We start from the raw sequence: 23,609 nt of genomic DNA, 5'->3' as shown, positions 1-23,609 counted from the left end.
GCGTTACTGAACATTTCGTGTATAATTCTGTGTAGTTTGTCCGTTTCGTACTTAATAAATTACTCTATTTTACAAATAGATAGCTCTGTGAATAACATTGTATAAAGAATAATATACCTTCGCCACTTATTGCAATATTTTCACTCATGAATAAATGAAACATTTTATTTATGCGTGAATATATTATAAAGTTTTGAGTCCTTACATTATAGTCTTATATAATAAAACATTTTTCCATTTTCCAGCTAGGAAAATTTTATTTTTCTTTAAAAGTTTATATAGGATATAGTTATGTATATACAACAAGGTATATTTAACTACCGTTGTCTTTTCCAAGGTTTTATTTTCCCATTGTATTCAGAGAGTTAGAACGTTTATTACCTAAACGAGTTTACAGTTACATAAAAATTTTATTTAAATTCATTTTTTTATTGGTATTTTCTGTATTTTATTGTAATTAAAAAAATTAATGAATTATTTAATAATATAATAGTCTCTCTTTATGCCGCTACTCTCTTGGACATGCGGTATGCATTTAAACATTCCGTATATGTATTTAGCACCTAGGACTTTTCTATTGGTCCTTTGCAGCACGCGGCCATGTTTCAACCAATAGGCGGCGAGGTGCCAAACACGTATATGGAATGCTACTTTGGTGCGAAATTCATATGCGAAATGTTAAATATTCGTAGACCAAAAAAGACTTTTTATTAAAATCAGTTAAAAGGAGACTGATTTTAAAATGTTTGTAATATATGATTCAAGAAAACTAAAACAATACAATAGGAAATAAAACAAAATATATTTAAATAAATTATAAAAAATTTTAAAATGTCCTTCTCCACGTTGAGTACCTAATGAAAGGGTAGATTGCTCTTTAAAAAATTGTTAATTGTTTTTCGTTGCTCATTTGTTTTTTGTAATGAAAACAACGTTTCTGATAGAGTAGCTTATATTATAATAGACCTAGATAATAAAACCAAGATCACGGTTATACAAGTATATGCTCCCACATTAACACATCACGAAGAGGTAGTTGAAATGTTCTACGAAGGTTTGATAACAGCTTTAGAAGAAAATGATACAAAGTATACCATCATTATTGGAGATTTCAACGCAAAATTTGGTAACAAAGATGAAAATACTAAAACTAAAATAGGGATACATGGTTATGGCACACGAAATTAAAGAATAGAAAAATTATATACCATCTAGAACAACAAAATTTATATGCCATGAACACACACTTCAAGAAACCAGCAAACCGAAAATGGACGTGGATATCTCCCGATAAAAAAAACGAAAAACGAGATCGATTACTTCTTGTGTGATAACAAAGACATTTTTAAAGATATAACTGCTCTCAATCGATTCACAACTGGCAGCTTTTAAGAGCAAGGATTCATATTAAACAGACGAAAACCAGTAGAAACAGGCCATATAATCATTGTAATCATGTAGATCAAACTAAAATACGACAGAAAGAAGATGAGTACAGAGAAGTCTTAAGAAAAGAATTTGTAGAACATTATCAACAAGAACACTCCGACATGAACACAATTAATAAAGAAATGCAACGAAAGCTCTTGAAAGGAGGACTGACTGTTGCAAAGAAAACGAAAAATAAAGAAGACAGAATAAGTTATGGGACAAAATGGTTAATGGAAAAGAGACGCACATATCTAAGCGAAGGAAAGCGAAACACCAATGGTTTCTAGCTTTAATATAATCTTTTACAGGCAAAATACTTTAAGTTGCTTTAAATGGATCTTACTTTTATTATTTTTTATAAACAAAAAAATTTCTTGTACAAAAATCCTTTATGTTTATTTAAAAGGTTTACATTGTAAAATAATAGCGACCTATAATGCAAAAGCTCCGATATTGCGGAAATATATATTATTTAACAAAATGATGCAATGCAATACAGCTATTTGCGCTGTTTATCACAATATTTTTCGGGGAAAGCTCATGCAGCAAAAATCAGATAAGTACAGTTAACTTGTTTTGGCAGACTATTTTTGTTAAATATTCATTGTAAGGAATAAACCTCACGTGTTATTTTGCAAAATTTTACAGTTTTTTAGTCAATAAAATGATGAAAAGTGTCAAAAGTAGATGTGAGAAATTAGTATTAATGGCATTAGAAAAGGAGAACCATAATTTGGGTATGTATTTAATGGTGAATTCTAATAAATATTATTTTTAATTTTTCTAAAGGTAAGGAGTAAGGTTATGTTTTGGTAAAAATTATGTATTTTTATTTTAAAACATACATTATATTTTCATGTTGCTATTTGCAACTAATTATTATTAGATATCAATGAATATCTACCAGTTTAGTAGGTAATTACCAGTTTAGTAGGTAATTACTTTAGCTAGAAGCTAAGTAAAAGGTTAGATAATGTTTTATTAGTATAATTTTGGAACTTGTAGAATGTTAAATTTATATTTCTGTTATTTCAGACAATTCCGCTTGTTTTGGTTCTACTTCAACAACAAAAGATGATAAAAACATTATTGCTGGTCCAAGTTGTTTGATTTCCCCAGTGCTCACTAAAGATATCACGACTATTCCTGAAGTACAAGATTTTGACTCGGATTCTTCATTTCAAGATCCACATTACGAACCTTACCGAATATCTCAAGTACTGAGGCAGGTATGGAAGAAAATTTATTAAATGAACAATTAACAGATACAGAAATTAAGCAAAAAAGAGGTCCTTCAAAATGGAAAAGAAATTGAAAGAAAAAACAGAAAATTAAATCTCAGACACCAAAGCTATCAAACTGCGAAAAATGCCGATTCCAGTGCCATGCATATTTTTCAGAAGAACTAGAACAGAAGAAAATTACTTTGTCACAACTTTTGGCATAGTGAATATTTGAAGCAAAAGAGTTTCTTCTTGGAAAGAAAGTATCCCACCTTTAAGGAGAAGGGTGCTAACAAAGAGTTTAAGGAAAGAAAGAACAGATACAAAAATTTACTATTTAAATAATGATGTGCAAGAAACCGGCTATGTAAAAGTTTTTTTCTTAAAACTTTATGAATCTTTACCAATATGATTGATACTGCGTATAAAGGTAAGAGAGAGGGAAAAATGTTTGTTAGACAAGATAATAGAGGTAAAAAGACTTCACACAATAAGACAGGCCAAGAAAGTAAAGAAAGAGTGAAAAATCATACAGAAAAGTTTTCTACCATGGAATCTCATTATTCCAGAAAAGAAACTAAACGTTTGTACCTCGACCCTCAACTTAGCATTACGAAAATGTTCAATTTATATAAACAAGAATGTTTAAATGAAAATTTAAAACATGTAAGCGAAATTACTTATAAGATGATTTTTTGTACCGATTGTAACTTCTATCGTCGTTCTACGTTCTATAAGCCAAAAAAAGATCAATCCCAGCTTTACACTAAATGATGATAATAAATTAAGAGTGACCCGGGGAAGCAGCTGTTAGAAAATGACTATCTCCAACACAATATACGGAAGGAAGAGTGTATGAATGCAAAAGCAGCAGATAAGGAGAAATGTCAGCAACATAAGGCATTTATGTGTTGTATCTTTGATTTGCAATCAGTGTACAAATACCGTGCGCAGAACACGCAGAAATGCATGTTCTGGATGGACAGAGTTACAAGGAAAAAGAGGCAGTTCAGAAATAAGTAGTTGCTTGATTACCTATAATAACCAAATGAAACCTCAAATAAAGCAGCTTTGTTTTTATTTAAAAAACCTGTGGCAGACAAAACCGCAAGCAAAATGTTGCTGCACTATTTATATATTTAATTAAATCTTCAAACGTAGAAATCATAGAGCACAAGTTCCTCGAAAGCAGCTACACCTTTATGGAGGTTGACAGCATGAACAGTGCTGTAGAAAAAGTAAAGAAATTAATATTTTTAGAATCGCTAGATCAAGATGTGTCCAAAACAAAAAAAGTACGGGCTATAATGTTCGTCAGATGAATTTTTCATATTTCAAAGACCTTACAGATTTATCAACAAAATTAATAAAAAAACAGGAACAAAAATACAGAAGAAAGCACAGTAAATTGGCTCAAAATCAAGTGCCTAAAATATGAAAAAAGTAAGCCAGGAATAATTTAGTATAGGTATGACCATACTTCAGAGTTCAAAGTAATTCAAGTATTTGGTACTCTTCCAAACTCTTTTGAAAATATAAGCTTCAAAATTTATATTAAAAAATAATTCCAATAACAGAAAAAAAATAACCCGGTGCAACTGTGTCGTAAACGAGATATTCCAGAAGAATGTCACGGTTGGTACAAATCTTTGCCAATATCGAAGTTAGCTGTAGACGAAGTTCCTTCCTCAACCAACAGTGACGAAGATATTGAAGACTGAAGGAATTTGTTAATACATGCTACAATTTTTTTTTTGTGTTAATTTAAGATTAAACTGTTAAATACATTTTTGCTATTTTTATTCAGCAAAAATCATCAAAGTCCCATATATTTTTTGTTTTTTAGCATCCCTTGTAAACATTAATATTATTGTGAATAAAGTATGTTCATCATCATCATCATCATCAATCAGCCCTGAGTTGTCCATTGTTGAACATAGCCCTCCTCTAGACTTTTCCATCTGCTTCTGTTCTGCGCCTCTGCTATCCAATTGGTCACGATTCTTTTGAGGTCGTCGGACCATCGCGTTGGGGGGTCTTCCTCGGCTTCGCTTGTCAGCCGTGGTCTCCACTCAAGCAATTTATTTGTCCAACTGTCGTGTTTCATTCTTGCAACATGTCCTGCCCATCTCCATTTTTGCCTCGTAATATGTTCGATAATGTCTTCCACTCCGGTTGGTCTACAAACTTCCTCGTTTCTTATTCTATTACTTAAGCTTATTCCAAGCATTGATCTCTCCATCTTTCGTTGTGTCCTTCTCAATTTTTCGGCTGATGTTTTTGTGAGAGTTAAGGTTTCTGCTTTGTATGTGAGGACTGGTAGAACGCACTGGTTAAAAGCTTTTCTTTTTAAATGGATCGGTATATTTGTTTTAAATACGTCTCTCATTTTTCCGAATGCAGCCCAACCCAGACTTATTCTTCTGATTAGCTCGCATGTTTGGTTATCTCGCGTTAACCTTATTTCGTGACCCAAATACACATATTTTTCCACAAGTCCTATTGGCGACTTTTCGATTTCTATTAGCTCATTGGGGACGAGATTGGTCATCATTTTTGTTTTTCCATAGTTTATTTTTAAACCGACTTTCTGGGTTACTTGCTGTAGTTGTTGTAGCATAACTCTGGCTTCTCCTAAGTTGTCTCTTATGAGAACAATATCATCGGCATATCTGAGATAATTGAATATCTTTCCATCGATGCTAATACCCTTTGATTCCCACTCTAGCCGTTTAAAGGCGTACTCCATAACTGTTATAAATAGTTTTGGCGACAAGGTATCTCCCTGCCGCACCCCTCTGCCAATTTTTATCTTCTCAGTCATGCAATGAAGGTTAACGGTTGTTGTCGCATTTTCGTATATATTTCGAATAATATTTGCATACCTGTGATGTATTCTGCATTCTGATAGAGCTTTTAAGATAGCAACTGTTTCGACTGTGTCAAATGCTTTGTGGAAGTCGACAAAGATAAGAGCAAGGGGTCTGTTATATTCGATAGTCTTTTCAACTAGAGTTTTAAGGCATTGCAAATGGTCGTTTGTTCCGTGTCCCGCTCGAAATCCTGCCTGTTCTTCTGATTGATAGAAATCGAGTTTTGCTTCTAATCTGTTTGTCAGTATTCAGTCAGTAAAGTATGTATTGCCGTATAATTTGGCGTATAATTTTTCAATTATTAATTATGAGAAATTAATAGTTTAGTTTTAATGAGACAGTAAACATTAAAAGTTAATTTTTTGAAACAAACAATTACGGACTTAACGGATTTTGCAGTAAGCTAACGGTATGGACCTATGGATGAGCAGTATTACAAGAGATGGGACCTTGCGTCTCAGTGTTACTAATTGCATTAATTCCTGCAGAATACGTCAAGAAGCTGTAGGACCCAAGGAAATATATATAGAAAATATAAATAGTCTTTAATTTAAAAGAAAACAAAAATAGCTTACAAAGAAGTCAAAACTTCTGGTGTATAATGGTATATTATTTTATTAAAAATAATTAAAATTTATCCAAAAAAACTACAATTATTACAAAACGTTTTCGGTTTAGTCGGATCATCATCAGTGAAACATTTTTATAAAGTAGTTGAAACTAGTTACTGAAATAGGTATACAACCCTTTAAATTAAATGAAAATCATGGTTATATTTATTAAGGTGACGACACAAGATCGATGTTATAAGATTTCACCCAAAGGGAACATACTTTTTCCCTGCTCGGAAAAGGGGACTACTTTATCCACCGGGGCAAACAAGGCAACTGAATGAAGTGGCTTGTTTTTGTAAGTTTTTTTAAACTATGGTACACAGCCAACTACTGGGATTATCACCTGTTCTTTCAAATTTAAAAGTTTGGTATTAATCATTTCTCTTAAAATATGTTAATGATTCCAACGTTCAGGTCTGAATTTAAAACAGTGCTAAAGTTCGTTTGGATTCCCATTTCCTTACTCAGCGTATTATCTTCATTTACGCCTTTTTATTCTTTTATGTACCTATTAAAATTAGAAGATACGTAAAAATTGTATGTCAATGCTTTTATTAATTTGTAATGTGTTTCAGATAACGAACTTATTGATGACATGGGCCTAAAGATGCCAACTGTAATTGACCTTGCTAAGGAAAACTTACAATCTAAAGTTCAAAATCTTTCAAGAGTTTTACAACCATCCGACAATGGAAGGTACCTTAAATGTGTAGCTTTTCACCCTGCATATCCTGGAGGTTCCGCTGAAACTAAAAGGCAATTAGACGTTAAATGTGAGTAACAGCTAATATTTTTAGTAGATTTTCTCTATTTTGCATATTGTTTAGTGATAAAGTAACTGTTTATCTGAGCCTAACTGGAATTACTTATTCTAATTCTATTGATTATAGAAAATTGAATGTTAAACAAAAAAATAACTATTCTATTTATTGATAATATAGATAAAAACGTTCATCTGCTATGTAAATAGTTTGCTTGCTAGTAGCTAATTTAAACATTTGATACGATTTGATATTATATCAATAATTTGGAAAACAATTGATGTCACTAAACAATTAATACTGTAAAGAAAATAAATTAGCAATAATATAGTTATTATTTGCAACTGATATAAGTGAGTTAACCAGCTTTATTCCTAACAATATAACGCATACACAAAAAATGCTTTGTATAGACAATAAGATAGAGGGGGAAATTAGTTATAATACAAAAAGTATAAATGAAAAAAAAAAGAAATATGATAAAATATAGAAAAACCAGTAACAAAACATAAATAAAATTATAGAGGATATTTCAAAAGAAATCAGAAACAAATCACATAAAAATCAATAAATTTTATAGACCGTTGAACAAAACAACTGTATCTTGCGGAAGAGATAGGACCTCGCCACAGTATATTGCTTTATAAAAAATTCTTAAATACTTATTTAGCAATATACTGTAACCTCGCTATAAACATGTGCAATGCGATCGAGAAATCAGTGGTAACTGATTCCTCTCCGATTGTGTCAAATTAAAACGTGACTGACTGTAAAAAAGTAAAGTTTCCTCTCTCTAGAGTGTCAGTATAATCGTAGAGGAGTTTGTTGCTGGTAGAGGTCAGCAATTTGATAAGGAGGTAAGGAAGTTTCTTTTTGGGGTGTGTGACGAATACATTGCCCAAATATGAGCAGGGAGTTTTTAGGGCGTTTAGGGCTTGGATATTTTAGTGTGCAGCTCCAGCTTAGAGGATTAGAAATTTCGATACTCGATGTACTTTCACTTAGGGATAGTCGTATCGTTTGTAGTTTGCAAAATTGTTTTTCTGAAAGCTAGCAGCTCGGTTTTTTCTTACCCGATCCAGAGTGATTTTTAGGTCCCAGTGCAGTGTTCAGCTTAACACCAGTCCAATATACCTGTCTTATTGCTAAAATGAATTCTTTCTTTCGCTTGTTGCGTATTGTAGCTGGTAAGCTTTGGGTATCTGAAGTGTATGAGTTGAGGTTTATTTATATTAGGTGGTACTCTCTAAATTATGTACCGGATATATGTCCAAGTGTAATACCTGGTGGTATTAGGTGAGTTTGAGTCTATCGTTCTGTGACATATGTATCTCTTAATGTCGTATATCGTCCAGAGTATTAATGCAAGAACGAAACTTTAAGACGCTCGTTCGAGGATGGATCAGTTCGACAAAAAGAATAATCAGGCCGATATTCAGTAGTTTCCTTAATAGTTTAGCACAATGGACTTAATTGAAGACTCTCAGAAAAGTAGGTCTCGAGCTAATTTTGTTGAGGTATAGAGATTTTATTGTGAGCTAAATTGTGGCTTGATGTGGGGTAGTAAATTCTACGAGTCTCTCTATAATGATTTCGGCCTGTACGAGTGTCGATTGATCGGTGATGTGCGCTCTTTTGGAAGCATAATAGTGTTGGCATCTTTCCAAAGATTTGCAAAGTAACATAACTTGAGGGAAGCATAAATAGTCGCGTCATCAGAGATTTGACCTCTAAAAATCATAAGAACAAGCTGGGTTTTGCTAAGAAGGTCAATTTTAGTACTCCAAAAAAGATGCAAAAAAGTTTACCAGTTGCACTTCTTTCCCCGTGCACTATCCTTAAATACCACCTAGAGGGGGGAAAATGAAAATATCGATTTACTAAGAATCTGTATGCCTTAGGAAAAAATGAGAAACAACAAGAACTGTAGCTCAGATAATTGCTCAGATAACCGTTCAATTTTTTGCGATTCTCATGAGATTAATAAAATGTATCACTTTCCTTAACTCTTCGCTGTAAAATTTCCATTACTAAAGTATAATCTTTAAAACTTATAACATAAAATTTGACTGAGTTTTTGGCATCAAATATGAGGCATTTGACATGTGCCTAAAAAACCCTGAATCTAAACTTTCACATTACAAACGATTTCACGCCACAGGAAATGCTTTCACGAAAATATTATTGTGTGTAATTTGTAACTGAAGTCGTGTAGTTTCAAAAAAACGTACTTGTGCAATCAAAAAGAAGGAGTTTTAAAATTTTAAGAGCCTTTGTAATGTAAAAGTTTAAATTCAGCGTTTTTTAGAAATACATCATATTTTCTGACATAACTCAAAATCGAAATTTTATGCTTTATTTTTGGAGAATAGACTATAGCAACGGAAATTCCATAGTAAGGGTCAGCTCATGAGAATTGGTAAAAATATCAAAAATCGCACGTTTATTTATTTAACATCTTTACAGAAAGTCACTTTATTTGCGGCAAAATGCAAAAATTGCATACGAAATCCGTAATCTTCACCTTCAAAATATATTTTGATTTTTATCGATAGGATACGCTGACCAAAAGATATCGAATTTTTCCTCCTCAGTCCGAAAGGGGTTTGAGGGGAACCGTGAAGGCAGAAGTGGCAAACTTATTTGCAACTTTTTTTGAGTCCCAAAAGTGACAATCTCTAGAGCATTCAGTTTTTTTGTATAGTTTTTAAAGGTTCAGTGGCATTTTCATCTTTGACGACTGCAGTAATATTATATTTGTCAGCTTGAAAGTAATGCTTAGCGAAAGGTGTTTCAGACAGTTATCATTATCAGGAATGTTATTAAAACTATGTACGTTGGTGCTATCAGTTTGCCATCTTATTTCGAAATTTTGTTGATCCACGGATGCCATGAGCGAAGTTTATTGAAAATCGTGATTTTCGAGTATATTTTGAATTTTTCAGTGGACTTACAGAAGTGAGTATTAAATCTAGGGTTGCCCGAAGTAACAAAGATGTTTGCAGGTCTGTTTTGAAAGTTTCTGTTACAAGTTAACAATTTGGTTGTTTATTAATAGATAGATCTGTTGTCTCTTGTTTAGTTGGGGTTTTCGTGTGTTTGGCTTTGTTGGCATTTACTTCGAGCTTAATATGTGTTGAGAGACAATTGTATTTTGTTTTTATTAAAGTATCTTGAGAATTTTTGTACTAATAAAGAAATTTTCTTTTTTGTTGAAATTTTGTTATGACGTGTGCACTGTGTGCGTGGGTCTGGAGTAGTTGACTTTTATATTGGAGATTGAGAAATCAATTTCTTGATTTATCAGTTATAAACGATGATATCGATAAATCGTGATAAACGATTTTCGAAGTGGAAATTGAAACGTCAATAAACGTACTTTAACCTTTAATTGTGGCTTATTCCCATTTAAATAGTAATTAGTTTTTAAAAGGGTTCCGCGTTTTTATGATATCTCAGTTTGTAGGTATTATTGGTTGTTTGAGTTAGATGGCAAATTGTCTGTTAAACTATGATGGATAGATAGCCAGAAGTGATTGAATCGGCACAATTAACTTTATCAATCTTATACTCGTCCTAGCAGTACATAAATAAGTCGATAATGTATGCGCCATGGATATTCATAAAACTGGGTTCAGATTATGAATTTTATGAAGCAATAGATTAAGGAGAAGGTCCCTGATGTTGATGCCCGTATATAAACAGTTTGCTCGGATAATATCTGCCAAATTAAAACGTAAATTGGAATAATGCTAACCAAGATAACAAGCAGGAGTATGAGGCAAAAAACCATGCAAAATGAATGACGATTTTAGTAGAGAGTAAACCATTAAAAATAGAAGACAGGATATAAGAATAGTAGATAAATGTATCTACCTGTGCCATAGAATAAAACTAAGGAGAAAACCAGTGTAAACTGCCGAAACTAATAGCTTTAGGATAGATGGCATATAGTAAACTAAAAGACTTATTCAAAGAAATCATCCCAATAAATTAAAAAAAAATATATAGCGTGTAGTCAATACATACTGCCAATGATTACATATGAAACTGAAATGTTTACATTGACTATTTTTATATTTACAAATTTCTATGCTTGCGCTAACTAAAATGGAGACATCAATTCTTAGGGTAACTTCAAGAGAATGTAAAACGATGAAATATGGCAAAGGAGTGGTTTAGATAATGTGACAGATCGTATTAAAAAGATAAAGTAGACATGGGCAGGTATACTGCAAAACAATGGTGCAATTAATAGATGACAAAAATTATTTTCGGCTATATATATATTATGTCGGCTATATATATTTGTCTGCTGTCCGACAGCAGACAAATTTACCTGTGTGTAAAGATCAGTATATTGGAAAACGTTCTTAAAAACAATCAAAATTTAATTATATGGTCTTCAAAAACAATAATGGCAAATGATCTGATCATAACGGGAATTGTACTCTTACATACAGGGAATATGATAAAAATATATGTAACGTAAAATAAGGCCTACAGAAAATAGGAAAATTCACAGAGGAAACGGATTTTTTAATCAATTTCTAAAACACAGGAATGAAAGTTTATAGTGCAACACATAACAATATTATTCCAGAATTTCTATTCCAAAAGAATGGCAAGGTAGCTAGCTCTACCATTCGTATATTTAGAGAAAGTCGATAAGAATATAACTTCCAAAATAATCTCAGAGGTATAAATAAACATACGGAGCACCACATTAAACTTAAAGCAAAGATGGAAACATATAAAATTAATAGTCTTCCTTTTCTGTAACGAGTTTTCATATTTTATAGTTGTTTTGATCTAGTACATGTGGCTGGTTATCACTAGGAGGTAACTGATTGAAGGCAGTTATGTTTTTTCTTTGTGATGGAAACGGACATATTAATATCGCTGCTACCACGTAGTGTTCCGATCCAGAGTTGGATCTTTTCCTATTCTGCAATTATGCTGCTTATATTAAGATTTAGAAATAACCGTAACGAATATATGTAGTAAAATTAGTATTTTACCTATATCTACTCAATACGTTCAAGTCAGTATTAAATAGTTAATTAATTGTATTAATATGGGATTCCACAATGTGTAAAAAAAGTAACGTACTTGCTAATATTTCCATTCCTGATTGGTTTAGCAAAAAAGTTTTTACAATATTTTTTTTAAATAAATCAATGTATCTGTATAATTAAATTATATGTATACCGGGTGCACCATTACTCCAAAATATAGCAAAGCTAAATTTTGTTAAATGGTTACGTTAATGGTTTAAAGTTACGTATGTGTTCTTTTTGTCAGAATCCAAGACAATTATAGAAAGTTGATATGCACACTAGGCAGTGCACAATTGCTTATTAGGCGAGGTAATAAAGCAGTAAAAAGCCCAAAACCTACCAAATTTTTGCAGTAGGATGAATTTTAATGAAACTTTTTGCATTCGATTCGTATGAGACTCAGGAAATTTTGTGTACAAAAATGATGTGGAAATGAAAATTGCATTACTTAACAAGGAACGTACATTTTCCAAAGTGCATTTCGAAATTATGAAAAATGATAAATTTTTAATTGTGAAATAATTGACGGAAATGAGATTAATATTACTACTGGACGGTTTTTGTTCACTGAACACGAATATCATGACGGCAATGGTCTCCTAAGTACTTGCTGCACCTTGCTATCATCTCCTGGAGTTTTGTGAAAATTTCGATACAAAATCAGTGCAAACTCATTACTCGAGCGTTATTGGGTTCGCGGAATACTAATTCTTATGTCGGCGATAACCTTTGAGGCACCTAGCGCCCACGGCGGGCTTCTCCTCCTTTAGTTTAATGAAAATTTTATACAAAATCAGTGTAAATTCGTTACTCTCGAGAATTTGGGGTCGCTGATCACGAATATCATAACAGTGATGGTCTCTGATGCTCAAACTCCAAGAGACCAGCCCTCACCTGGAGATATGATATTAGTCTTCAGCGACCCCACAAACCCCGAGTAATGAGTTTGCAACTGATTTTGTATCGAATTTACACAAAACTCTAGGAGCCAAAACCGTTCTGTGCCCCAGGTGCCTCTTACGTCATTGCCGGCATGATATTAGTATTCTGCGATCCCAAAAACCATACGTGGTTCGCTGATCCCACTCATAAGCAATATTTAATACTCAATACTCATAAGCAACATTTAATTAAAACAAATATTCTCATGCAGATTATTAATAAAGTGCATCAATTAAGAAAAAGTTTATCTTTACAATTATATAGTATAAGGGAAAGTTTTTAATAAAAAGTAATAAATATATACTTCTATTATTCATGATTATTCTTTTTTTTTTCAATGAAATAAGTCTGTAGCATTAAGTTTATTTGAGGAATTAATAGTGACAAGTAGGAATTTTGGTTCGTATGTTTTTGATAATTAATCTTTTAAAATATTTCCACGCCATATTAAAAAAAAATACTAAAATAAAAGTTGTATTTTTTATTTAATAGATTTTGCAAATTTGTCGTAAGGAAAAAAAGTTGTACGACTTAAAAAAATATATCTTTAGGATATTTTTTAATAATGGCGCAGTCCGTATATTTCTAATTTAATTTTAGAGGAAAAAAACATTTTATAATTTTTTTATATCAATCTACCAAAAATCGAAATATTAGCAAGTTACTTTTTTTTTGTATACTGTATAAAAAATACTAACACCAATTAGTTAACGTTGTCTGAAATCTTAGATTCTAATTCCTCTAGTTTCATGACCGTTATCGATCTTTAGATATCATGTTGGCTACCATATTCGCTATCGTGAATTTATTAACAGCAGCTCTAAATAATGATCTAGTTGATTTTCAGTACCATTATCTTAGATTTTCAGCCATGATGTTCTCCTTCTACCAGGATCATGTTTACCTTGGATCTTTCCCAGAGTGGTCAGATGCAAAAGTTCCTATTTTTCAGGATATTTCATAACGTGATCGAAGTATTCCAGCTTGCGTTTTGTTGACACAACCATTTGCCGCCCCGCGCTCCAGTTTCGTGAACAAGGCTATTCAGACCTGGGTTTGGAACTTCAAAAGTAATTCAACATCACGGAAAATAGGTGGCATACCACAGAATATTGAAGCGGTGTCAAACTCATTACACGCGAGTCCTTAAAGATCCCTGCGACCACAAAGCTTAAATATGGGATTAATCTATACCACTATAAACAGAATTTTACATTAAGATCTCTCTTATCATCGATACAAAATTAAGATTGGGCAAGCCCTTAACGTTCGATATTGTCCCATCTAACTAGGGTTTTGTGAACAAATGTTGTGAACAAATCCGCGGGAATTACACAAAAGACCCCTATATTCAGAAAAGGTAACCGTGTGGTGTGCAATTTCTTCGTTAGGGATCATCGAATCTTATTTTTTTGAGGACGACAGCCTTAATTTATCACGTCCACTGCTGGACATAGGCCTCCCTTAAACTCCTTTATTATGTGCTACGTGCACACGTTAAATAATATTTTTCTTACTGCAATTAAGAATTACAGAAATAAACACACGACCTTTGAACAGGATGTTGCAATATGTCACACATCACGTGTGTCAACGGATTTACTAAGAAGATCGTTTCCCGGTCATTTTATGAGTAAAAACCAAGGCCTGATATTCCGGTTACCGAAACTCGTCCGATTTGCGCATGACGTAGGCAACAGAGCACGCAACAGAGTTAAGCATAAACTCGTCTATGCCTCTGTAATACGAATACGAATGATATTTGTGATTGTTAGTAGTTTATAGGAAAACTATACTATAAAAATGACTTAGTTCTTTTGACTTTTATTTAAATAGATTTTCAGTAATTTGTAAAGTATCCGGTTTCTTATATTGGCGTCCGGAAAATAAAAATATTCATATAATCAATAATAAATAAAACTATTATATTTCGTTAGTTGCCAAAAATCGATTATGGGGCCTACACATTAGAAAATATTTAATATTTACCAAGGGGAAGAGAAAACACAAAAATTGGAACCATAATTTGATGGGTTATTTAAAAAACAAAATTTTTACTTTTTAATCAATGTATTTTATCATATTTAATTGACAATTTATTTATTTATTTATTTAGACACCTTACAAGCACTGTAGACTAATAGTGATTACATGTAATAAAAAGAATACAATAAATGAATGAAAGAAACGAACATTAATAATACAATAAAAAAATTAAATAAACAAATACAATAAAGAATAGATCTAGGTTAGTTATCCTTAACCTACTCTTGGGTACTGTAAAGTAAATAAACTCAATTAAACCACAATACTGTTAACAATCAAGTATATGAACATAATGGCCTGACTGTTTCTTCTCGTGGAAAGTGACTGCGACTGAAATGAGTTTAACATTACCCTGTATGAGACCACATATGGATATTTCTTATTTTTCCTTACGTATTGAAATCTTAAAAATCGTTTTTGCATTTTTTCAATCATTTCTGAGTTTGAAAATGCAGTAGGAGACCAGATGATTGAAGCATATTCCATATGTGGTCTCACTAGGGCATTATAGAGTTTTATAATTGTGCTTATTCTGATAAAAAGTACGCAAGACTGCATACCTTGGACATATATTGAGGAATGATAAATATAGTCTTCTGCAGGTCATCATGCAGGGTAGAGTCGATGGCAAAAAGGAAATAGGTAGAAAAAGAAAGTCATGGCTGCGAAATATTCAAGATTGGACAAACATGACTGTAGACGAATTATTCCACGTTGCAAAAGACAGAGAAACTTTTAGAAATGTGGTCGCCAACCTCCGTTAATGGGGACGGCATAGGAAGAAGAAGAAGAAGCTTATTCTGAAATTTGCTATTTCTAATGACAAAACCCAAAGCACGATAAGATCTGTTAGTTATTTCATAAAAGTGTATATTGAACTTCATGTTGATTTGGAATTTAACTCCAAGATCCTTCATAACACTCACTCTCTTAACTTGATCATCATTAATATAATAATCTTTAATAACACTATTGAGTTTTCGCGTATATGAAACTACTGCACACTTTTTAACATTAAGAGTCATTTTTGAATCGTTAAACCATTGAATAACTGATCTTAGATCATCTTGCAATTTGACTGCATCTTTCTTATTAGAGATTGTTTTAAAAAGTTTAAAATCATCGGCATACATTAAGCTGTTACAAGATTTAATACAGTCTGGCAAATGGTTAATAAATAAAATAAAGAGCAATGGTCCTAGTTTGCTCCCCTGTGGGACTCCTGAGGGTGACACATATTGGTGAGAAAAGCAATTACCTACTTTTACTGTATTTTTTCTATCTGACAAATAACGCATATTCGCATATAATAACGCATATTTAATGAAATTATTTACAACGTTACACAAAAACTTTAAATTGTTTAAAGCAAACCACGTTTGACGTTGACGGCACGAAAGAATGCGTTATTTTTTATACTATGGCGATACATTAAGAATTTGAGAATCCTCTGTTGCTGACGTAGTTGACTCCGCCCGGTATGCGCCACATGCGCAATATCTTATCTCTTGTGTTTGTATATCGTGAGTAAAAACAGTATTACCTGGCTACCTCGTAGTGCGGACCTCTCCCTATGCGACATCTTTCTTTGCAGGTTTCTAAAGTCAAAAATATTTCAAAGTAGCCCCCCAAGAAACATCGAGGCTTTGAAAAAACGGATACGCGAAGAAGTGGTAGAAATACCTCAAGAAATGTTACTTAATGTAAACACCTTTGTATCTGACAAAATGGAGGCCTCCTTTCCAATATTATCTTTAAAAACTGAGTATTTCTTTACTTATACATTAATTTCCAACTATGTAGTACACGTTTTTTATTAAATCCCATAAAAAGATAATTTCAGTTTTTTTTTGTTGGATTCGGATTTCCAAGTGATGGATTCGACCGTTACTTGAAGGAAATTGATTTTATACAACAATAAAATACTGAAAACTTTCGTTTTCAAAACTTCCACAAAATTTATTATAATTTCTTATCACTACAGCTGTTTCGGCAGCGTACTTTTCTCAAGTGATCTATTTTTGGTATGTGTTTATAATTTATAGTCTTTAACTGAATAAGTTGGGGAGAGGAGAACTGTGTGTCTCAAGTTGGTCATTTAGAATTATTTCTGTATTTTTTAAATTGTTGATTTTCATAGAGTTTAATAAAGATAAAGGGAGAGGATTGGATGTGAAGAATTTAAAATTCGTCATTAAAAGAATGATTCTGGTCTAGAAGGTAAAGTGCGTACGTAGATTCTGTTATTCTATTATTGAAAGCCCTTTGATGTTCTGCTATACATTTGTTAAAAGTTCTACCAGTTTGACCGATGTAAGTTTTTCTACAGTCGCCAAAGTCGACAGTTTGTATACACCACTGTTTAAGTGCTTTTTCTTTTGGCTCTTGTTGTTCTTAATATATTTGCCTAAGTTGTTGTTTGTTCCAAAATCTGGTGTTATTCCTTTCTTTTTTGTGTATTTGGCTATTAGCAGAACATACTGGGTTTTTTCTTTGGTGGTGAAAATACCAATTTCCGGGCTTTCTTGTGTAGTTTTTGATTTAAAATATTATTTATTGTTTGTTTGTTGTACACATTTTTTACTGCTATTTGCTTAATGATGTTTAATTTTATATCAAAGTTACTTTTTGACATCTGAATTTCTATTAACCTATAAAACAGTTTTGAAAACACAAGTTTTTTTTGTTTGTTTGAAATCGTACCATTTTATTGAATTACCTCGTAACTCCGGCTCGAGCATCATATTCGGTTTCTAATAACTACGGTTGGATTGATATCATTGCAGAGATACACGAGTTTCTCTACTCTGTCCAGTACTTCATCTCTGATTTTTATACCGTTATCGTGTATACAATTTTCTTTCTTCTTCTTAGCCTTTTGTCGTCCATGTTTGGACACAGGCCTCTCCCAACTCCTTCCATCGGTCTCTATCCTGAGCAACATATTTACAATTTTCTTTACTAACTATTAAACATTAGATCACCTATTCTAAAATTAAACCAGATAATCTTTAATTTGAAATCATCAATGTTGATATTGACACCAATAAATGAATACCGAATACGGCCAAATACGGCCAAAGGGCGTGTAGAAACAACGAAGACCCCGACGATGACATAGACTTTGAAGAAGAGGTAGAAAGAACAGCGAGAAGACTTAGAAGGAAAAAGGGCAGAATAGGTATTACACATACATCTCCCGAAGAAATAAAGGAACTTATAAAAATGACAAATGCCAAAAAAGCCCCAGGACCCGACAACATCACAAATAGGGCGCTGAAAAATCTACCAACAAAAGTTATTGTTTATATCACTAACATAATAAACAACATGCTAAAACTACGATATTTCCCAGATAGGTGGAAAGAGGCACACGTAATAATGATTGCAAAACCTGGTAAAAACGGCACATTTCCGCAAAATTACAGACCTATCAGCTTATTATCATCTATAAGCAAGATAGCGGAAAGAGTTATACTAAAAAGACTCAATGAAGAATCACAAATGCTAGGAACCATACCAGAGGCTCAATTCGGGTTCAGAAGCGAACACTCCTGTGAATTACAGGTACTACGACTTACAGAATTCATCACCAAAGGATTTAATGAAAAAATGTACACAGCTACAGCTTTTCTGGACGTCAGCAAAGCCTTCGACAGAGTCTGGCACCATGGACTCATCTATAAAATGAATGAATTTGGTTACAGTGAGGCGATGACATGCCTCCTTGCGTCATATCTTGCCAACAGAAGGTTCAGAGTTCGAATAGGGGCAACCCTATCCGAAGTCGGGACCCTGGAGGCGGGTGTGCCTCAGGGAGCGGTGCTGTCGCCGTACCTGTACACCATCTATACGGCCGACACGCCAAAAGAGCCAGGCTCTCTGTTGAGTCTTTACGCTGACGACACAGCAATAGCTGTTAGCTGGAGAAACCCGGATCATGCAGCTAATCATCTGCAAAGAGCACTAAACAGATTCCAAAGATGGTGCATAAAATGGAAAATAGCCCTAAATCCAGATAAAACACAGGCTGTAATGTTTAGTCACAGAAGAAGTGTACCAAATCGCGAAATTACAATCGAAAACACCCCAGTAGACTGGACCAACCAGGCTAAATATCTAGGGGTACATCTAGATAAGAAGCTAACGTTCACTGAGCACATCAATCAGCAAATACGCAAAGCCAAAGCGTTGAAAAGTCAGCTCTCAACACTTATTGGAAGGAAAAGTAAACTACGATTTAAAACCAAAATCAGGGTTGCGAATAGTATTATCCTGCCAGTCCTAACATATGCATCCGCTGCGTGGGGACACACCTGTAAAACAAACAGGAAAAAGATACAGACTACTCAAAATCAAATAGTCAGAGATGCCCTTAAGATACCAAGGTACGTACCCTTGAGATATGTATATAGAGACTCAGGACAAACAAGAATCCTACGCACGCTAGACGAGAGAGCATATGAAATTTTTAACGGACTAAGAAACCACCCCAGCAGAATGTTAAGAGAGCTGACTAACTACAATGAAAACACAAGGACGGTACACAGAAGACCAAAACAACAGATAGCTCGATATAGGGAGAACCCGAACGAATAAATAAAGAATGAGATGGTTGCAAGAAGAACGAACAAAGAAATGCAGTCAATCAGAAAACACACCAAAAAAAAACTCTGGCGAGAGGGTACGCTTTTCTTTTTTAGGTTTTTAGGTTTTTAGGTAATTATAAGTCCAATATACACCGGGGTGTGTGAGAGCATTATACACTTGGGAATGCACACCCCAATACACGCACACAAATAGGATTAAGGAAAAAAGGAAAGAATTGTTGCCCAGGCATTTTATAGTCCCGACGCCACAAGGAAGTCCACAAAAAAAAAAAAAAAAAAAAAAAAAAAAAAAAAAAAAAAAAAAAAAAAAAAAAAAAAAAATGTGTTTTCTGATTAAATTACGTAAATTCATATTGATACATTCATACTTTTCATTAAACCGTTTAACGTACATTTACCTTATATAGCAAATATAGAATTCTATATACCGCTCCGCGGACTAGGCCCTTAAGGCAGATCGAAATGAAAGATCTACTCGCGAAATCCGAGCACTGAGGTCATGTGCGGCATGCATGGGCTTGGTGGCCGGACCCCTCTCGGGTGCTCAGCCGGCGAGGAGAACAAAATTTATTTTGCCAAATCGGCGGCTGAGTGACCGAGCACACACTCTTTTCCGGACATAGAGTCATCAGCTCAGGCTGATGGCTCTATGGTCGGAACACACGCTCTTTTTTCTTTTTTAGGGACTCAAGTTCCGACGTAAAGCTAGAGTAAAATCAATTGAGTCAGTAAAGTAAATAGGGAGAAAAGCCTAGATGTGGCTACCCCTACAGTTAGGTGGCATAACCACATTCACTAAAAACCGAGGATGTCCTATTACCCAGGGCATCTTAAGTAAATTTCAGATCATAAGCCTCCTCACGTAAGTCACACGATGAGGAGGGGTGGTGGAAAAGCCTGGGGGTCAGATAGGTACCACTTCGACTAGCGGGGTGTGACCGGTTTGATCTTCGGACATGTGGATCCCATTCTTACATTGGTATACACATGTTCCTAGGGGCAGGGTTGATCACTGCGTGTGTGTGTGTGTGTGTACGGCCAAATAATTTACAAAGAAAAATACAGCTACAAAAAAGAAAACTTAAATAAAACCCAGGTCCAGTGTTAAAAAGTTAAGATAATTGTTGCTTTATTAATTAAATAAACCGTCGTAAGACTTATAATTTTATCACTATTTTGTGCTGTTCTTGTTTAACGATATGAACGATATATCATGACGGTATCAGTTCTTTATTATACGTTTAATTGATTGCAGTTCCACCCCTACCAATCGAAGAACCAATCGACAAATTCGGTTATCAAATTGGAAAAGTAGGTCTCATTAATATCTCGATAGAAGCAAATCCCAAACCCAGAATCGAATGGTCTGTTGGGGGACAACTCATCAAGGAAGGATCGACCGATAATACCGGAAGGATCGAAGCAGAAGCGATAAGAGATTTGGTAAGTTTTAGCGTTATTTATATACTGAATACGTAGTGACGTATATTTATTTTGTATTTAATCATATAAAATACATTTAGTTTGAGATTGTATGAAATTTTTCGAAACTTTTAAGTGTTATAATACTAGTAAAGAAAAAACTAATACAGTTAGATGTTGATCAATAATTTTAATACATTAATTGTTCTAGTATGGCAAATCGTTTACGCTTTATTTATAATAGAAGATTCGATAAGTATTTTGCAGTGATTTACCTTTACAGCAATTCTCCTACACTATCTTTCTCCTTGTTTATTTGTGAATTTCTTTATATTTACGGTTATCTTTATTCATGTGTTGTCTTCTCAAATTCATCATTTTTAATGTTTCATCAGTCATCCATGGTTTTTTTGCCTGTTAATTTGTGTTTTTAATTTGCCTAATTATTGTTTTCAATTCACGTCACAACTTGTCAGGATCTTCACTATCTCCACTTTCTGTATTTTTATTCTTAATTTCTTGACATTTCTGATTTTATGTGACGTATTACATTCTGCTTGGTTTCTTCTTTCTTCAGTAAGTTTATGTCTGGTTTTGGTTCTTTTTTTGTTTTGATTCTTTTTAGTAGTCTATCTGATTTCTAATACAATTTTCTTTATTGTTTTTTGGCGATTTCCATGTGTATAATTTGCGAGGTGATAGTTTAAATCATGTGCTCATAACAATCATGAAGTAGTATGTCGCCTCTTTCATTCCGTATTTTGCATTGGGATCTCCCATTATTATTGTTATTTTATGTTTTTTATGCGCTTCAATGAAACTTAAAGATATCTACAGAACTGTTCAATCTTAGTATCGGGTTTATCAATTGTTGTAGTTGAGAAGCTTGAAGCATAGAATATTGATGTTAATTGGTTTTTTTGCAGTTGTGGAAGTAGCATATGTTTTTATTGATACACTACATTTGTAATGCATTTTTATATATCTTTGCTTATTATGATTGTAGCATTTTCGTTTCATCATATTTTCATATTCTTAATCTTTTTGCGTCTCTGAGATTGACTATATAAACATTTTTAGCCTGTTTATAATATAAACAAATTACTCTTTTGATTGATCTTAGTTTCGCCTAAGTATTTACACAGAAAATAATTAGGAGTCTTTCCGCTTATGTTTATACTGATTTTTGAGGATGAAGTCACTCCTCGATGGACCAGATGCCAGAGCAGTCGATTGTTTGTTTCAGTCCGGATTTTGTCGTCATAAATTCGTTAGTGTAGCAGTCAAGGAGAACAAATTGGAGTCTGAACGAGGAAACATGGTTTTTGGTTCTTCTTCTTTAAGTTCCATCTTCTATCTATCGAAGGTTGAAAATCATCATGGCTATGCGGACTCTGTTGACTGCCGCTCTAAAAAGTTCTGCACTACTGCATTCAAACCATTTCCCTTAAGTTCTTAAGCCAGAATTATCTTCGTCTTCCCACATTTCGCTTTCCTCGGATTTTGCCCTGCATAATAAGTTGTAATAATGAGTATTTTTGCCCTCTCATCACATGCCCTAAGTACTCAAGTTTTCGTCTTTTGATAGTTAATATTATTTCCGCCTCATTTCCTATCCTTCTAGTTACTTCCACGTTTGACATTCTTTGAATCCATGATATTCATAGGATTCTTCTGTAACACCAAAATTCAAAGGCGGCCAACTTATTCAGATGGACTTGTTTTAGTGTCCTGCTTCCAAGCCATAAAGAAGAGTAGAGAACACGTAACATCAAAGCATTCTCAGGCGTAGTTCTAACCTTATATCCCGACAACAAAGAAACTTTTTAAGTTTATTGAATGATGCACGTGCTATTTCAATGCGTGTCCTAATTTCTTTGGTTTGGTTTACATCTGATGTTATCCATGTTCATAAGTATTTATAGTTATTACCACTCTCAATTGCAGTGTCTTCAATAGTCAATTGGATATTTGCATGTGTAGATTTAGTCATGATCATGTATTTAGTTTTCTTTAAATTTATCTTCAGTCCGTACTCATGACAGCGCTCATTAAGGCGTTGCATTACGTTGTGTAAATCATTGTTGTTTTTGGTTAGAGTTTCGTAAACCGGCAAATTTTGGCTTCAATCAGAACCAACTCAGCTCACTTGAACATGATTCTAATATTCCAGGTGCCGATCTGAATCATCGGTTTATTTTTAGGTTTTTAAACTTTTAGATGGGTTCTAGCTTACCATATCTTTACCTAATACATAGTAGATTTACGTTTACGTAATAGTATCAACTTATTTTAATATGGTTATTCTTATTTTTTCTGAATATTTCCTAGCTAGGGGATATTATTTTAAAGCTATTTTCTTGTGGCCTTCTCGAATATTACTTTTTCTTCTTCTAGTTCCGTGGATAATATCGATTATTGGATATCATGCTGGCTACCATATTCTCTATCGTGACTTTATTGACAACAGCTCTAAATAATGGTGTAGTCGATTTTCCGTACAATTATCTTAGATTTTTCAGCCATGATGTTCTTCTTCTACTAGAACCATGTTTACCCTTGGAACTTTTCCTGACTGTTTAGTTGCAAAAGTTCTTTATTATATTGATCAGTGTTATTTGTTTCAG

At 33.4% G+C, this 23,609-nt stretch overlaps 1 protein-coding gene across 1 annotated transcript in view; it reads left to right on the top strand.

Moving 5' to 3' along the window:
* The window catches only part of Fas3 (fasciclin 3), a 127,041-nt gene that overhangs the window by 15,360 nt on the left and 88,072 nt on the right, over nt 1–23,609 (top strand). The window contains exons 5-6 of the mRNA XM_072521658.1: nt 6,717–6,914; nt 20,816–21,003. Coding sequence (XP_072377759.1) covers nt 6,717–6,914; nt 20,816–21,003 — 386 coding nt within the window. The remainder of the gene's footprint in view (nt 1–6,716; nt 6,915–20,815; nt 21,004–23,609) is intronic.

The sequence above is a fragment of the Diabrotica undecimpunctata genome, chromosome 2, assembly GCF_040954645.1.
Source record: "Diabrotica undecimpunctata isolate CICGRU chromosome 2, icDiaUnde3, whole genome shotgun sequence".
NCBI classification, from domain to species: Eukaryota; Metazoa; Arthropoda; class Insecta; order Coleoptera; family Chrysomelidae; genus Diabrotica; species Diabrotica undecimpunctata.
The sequence above is the reverse complement of the archived record's forward strand: the minus strand, read 5'-3'. Positions and strand labels throughout refer to the sequence as shown.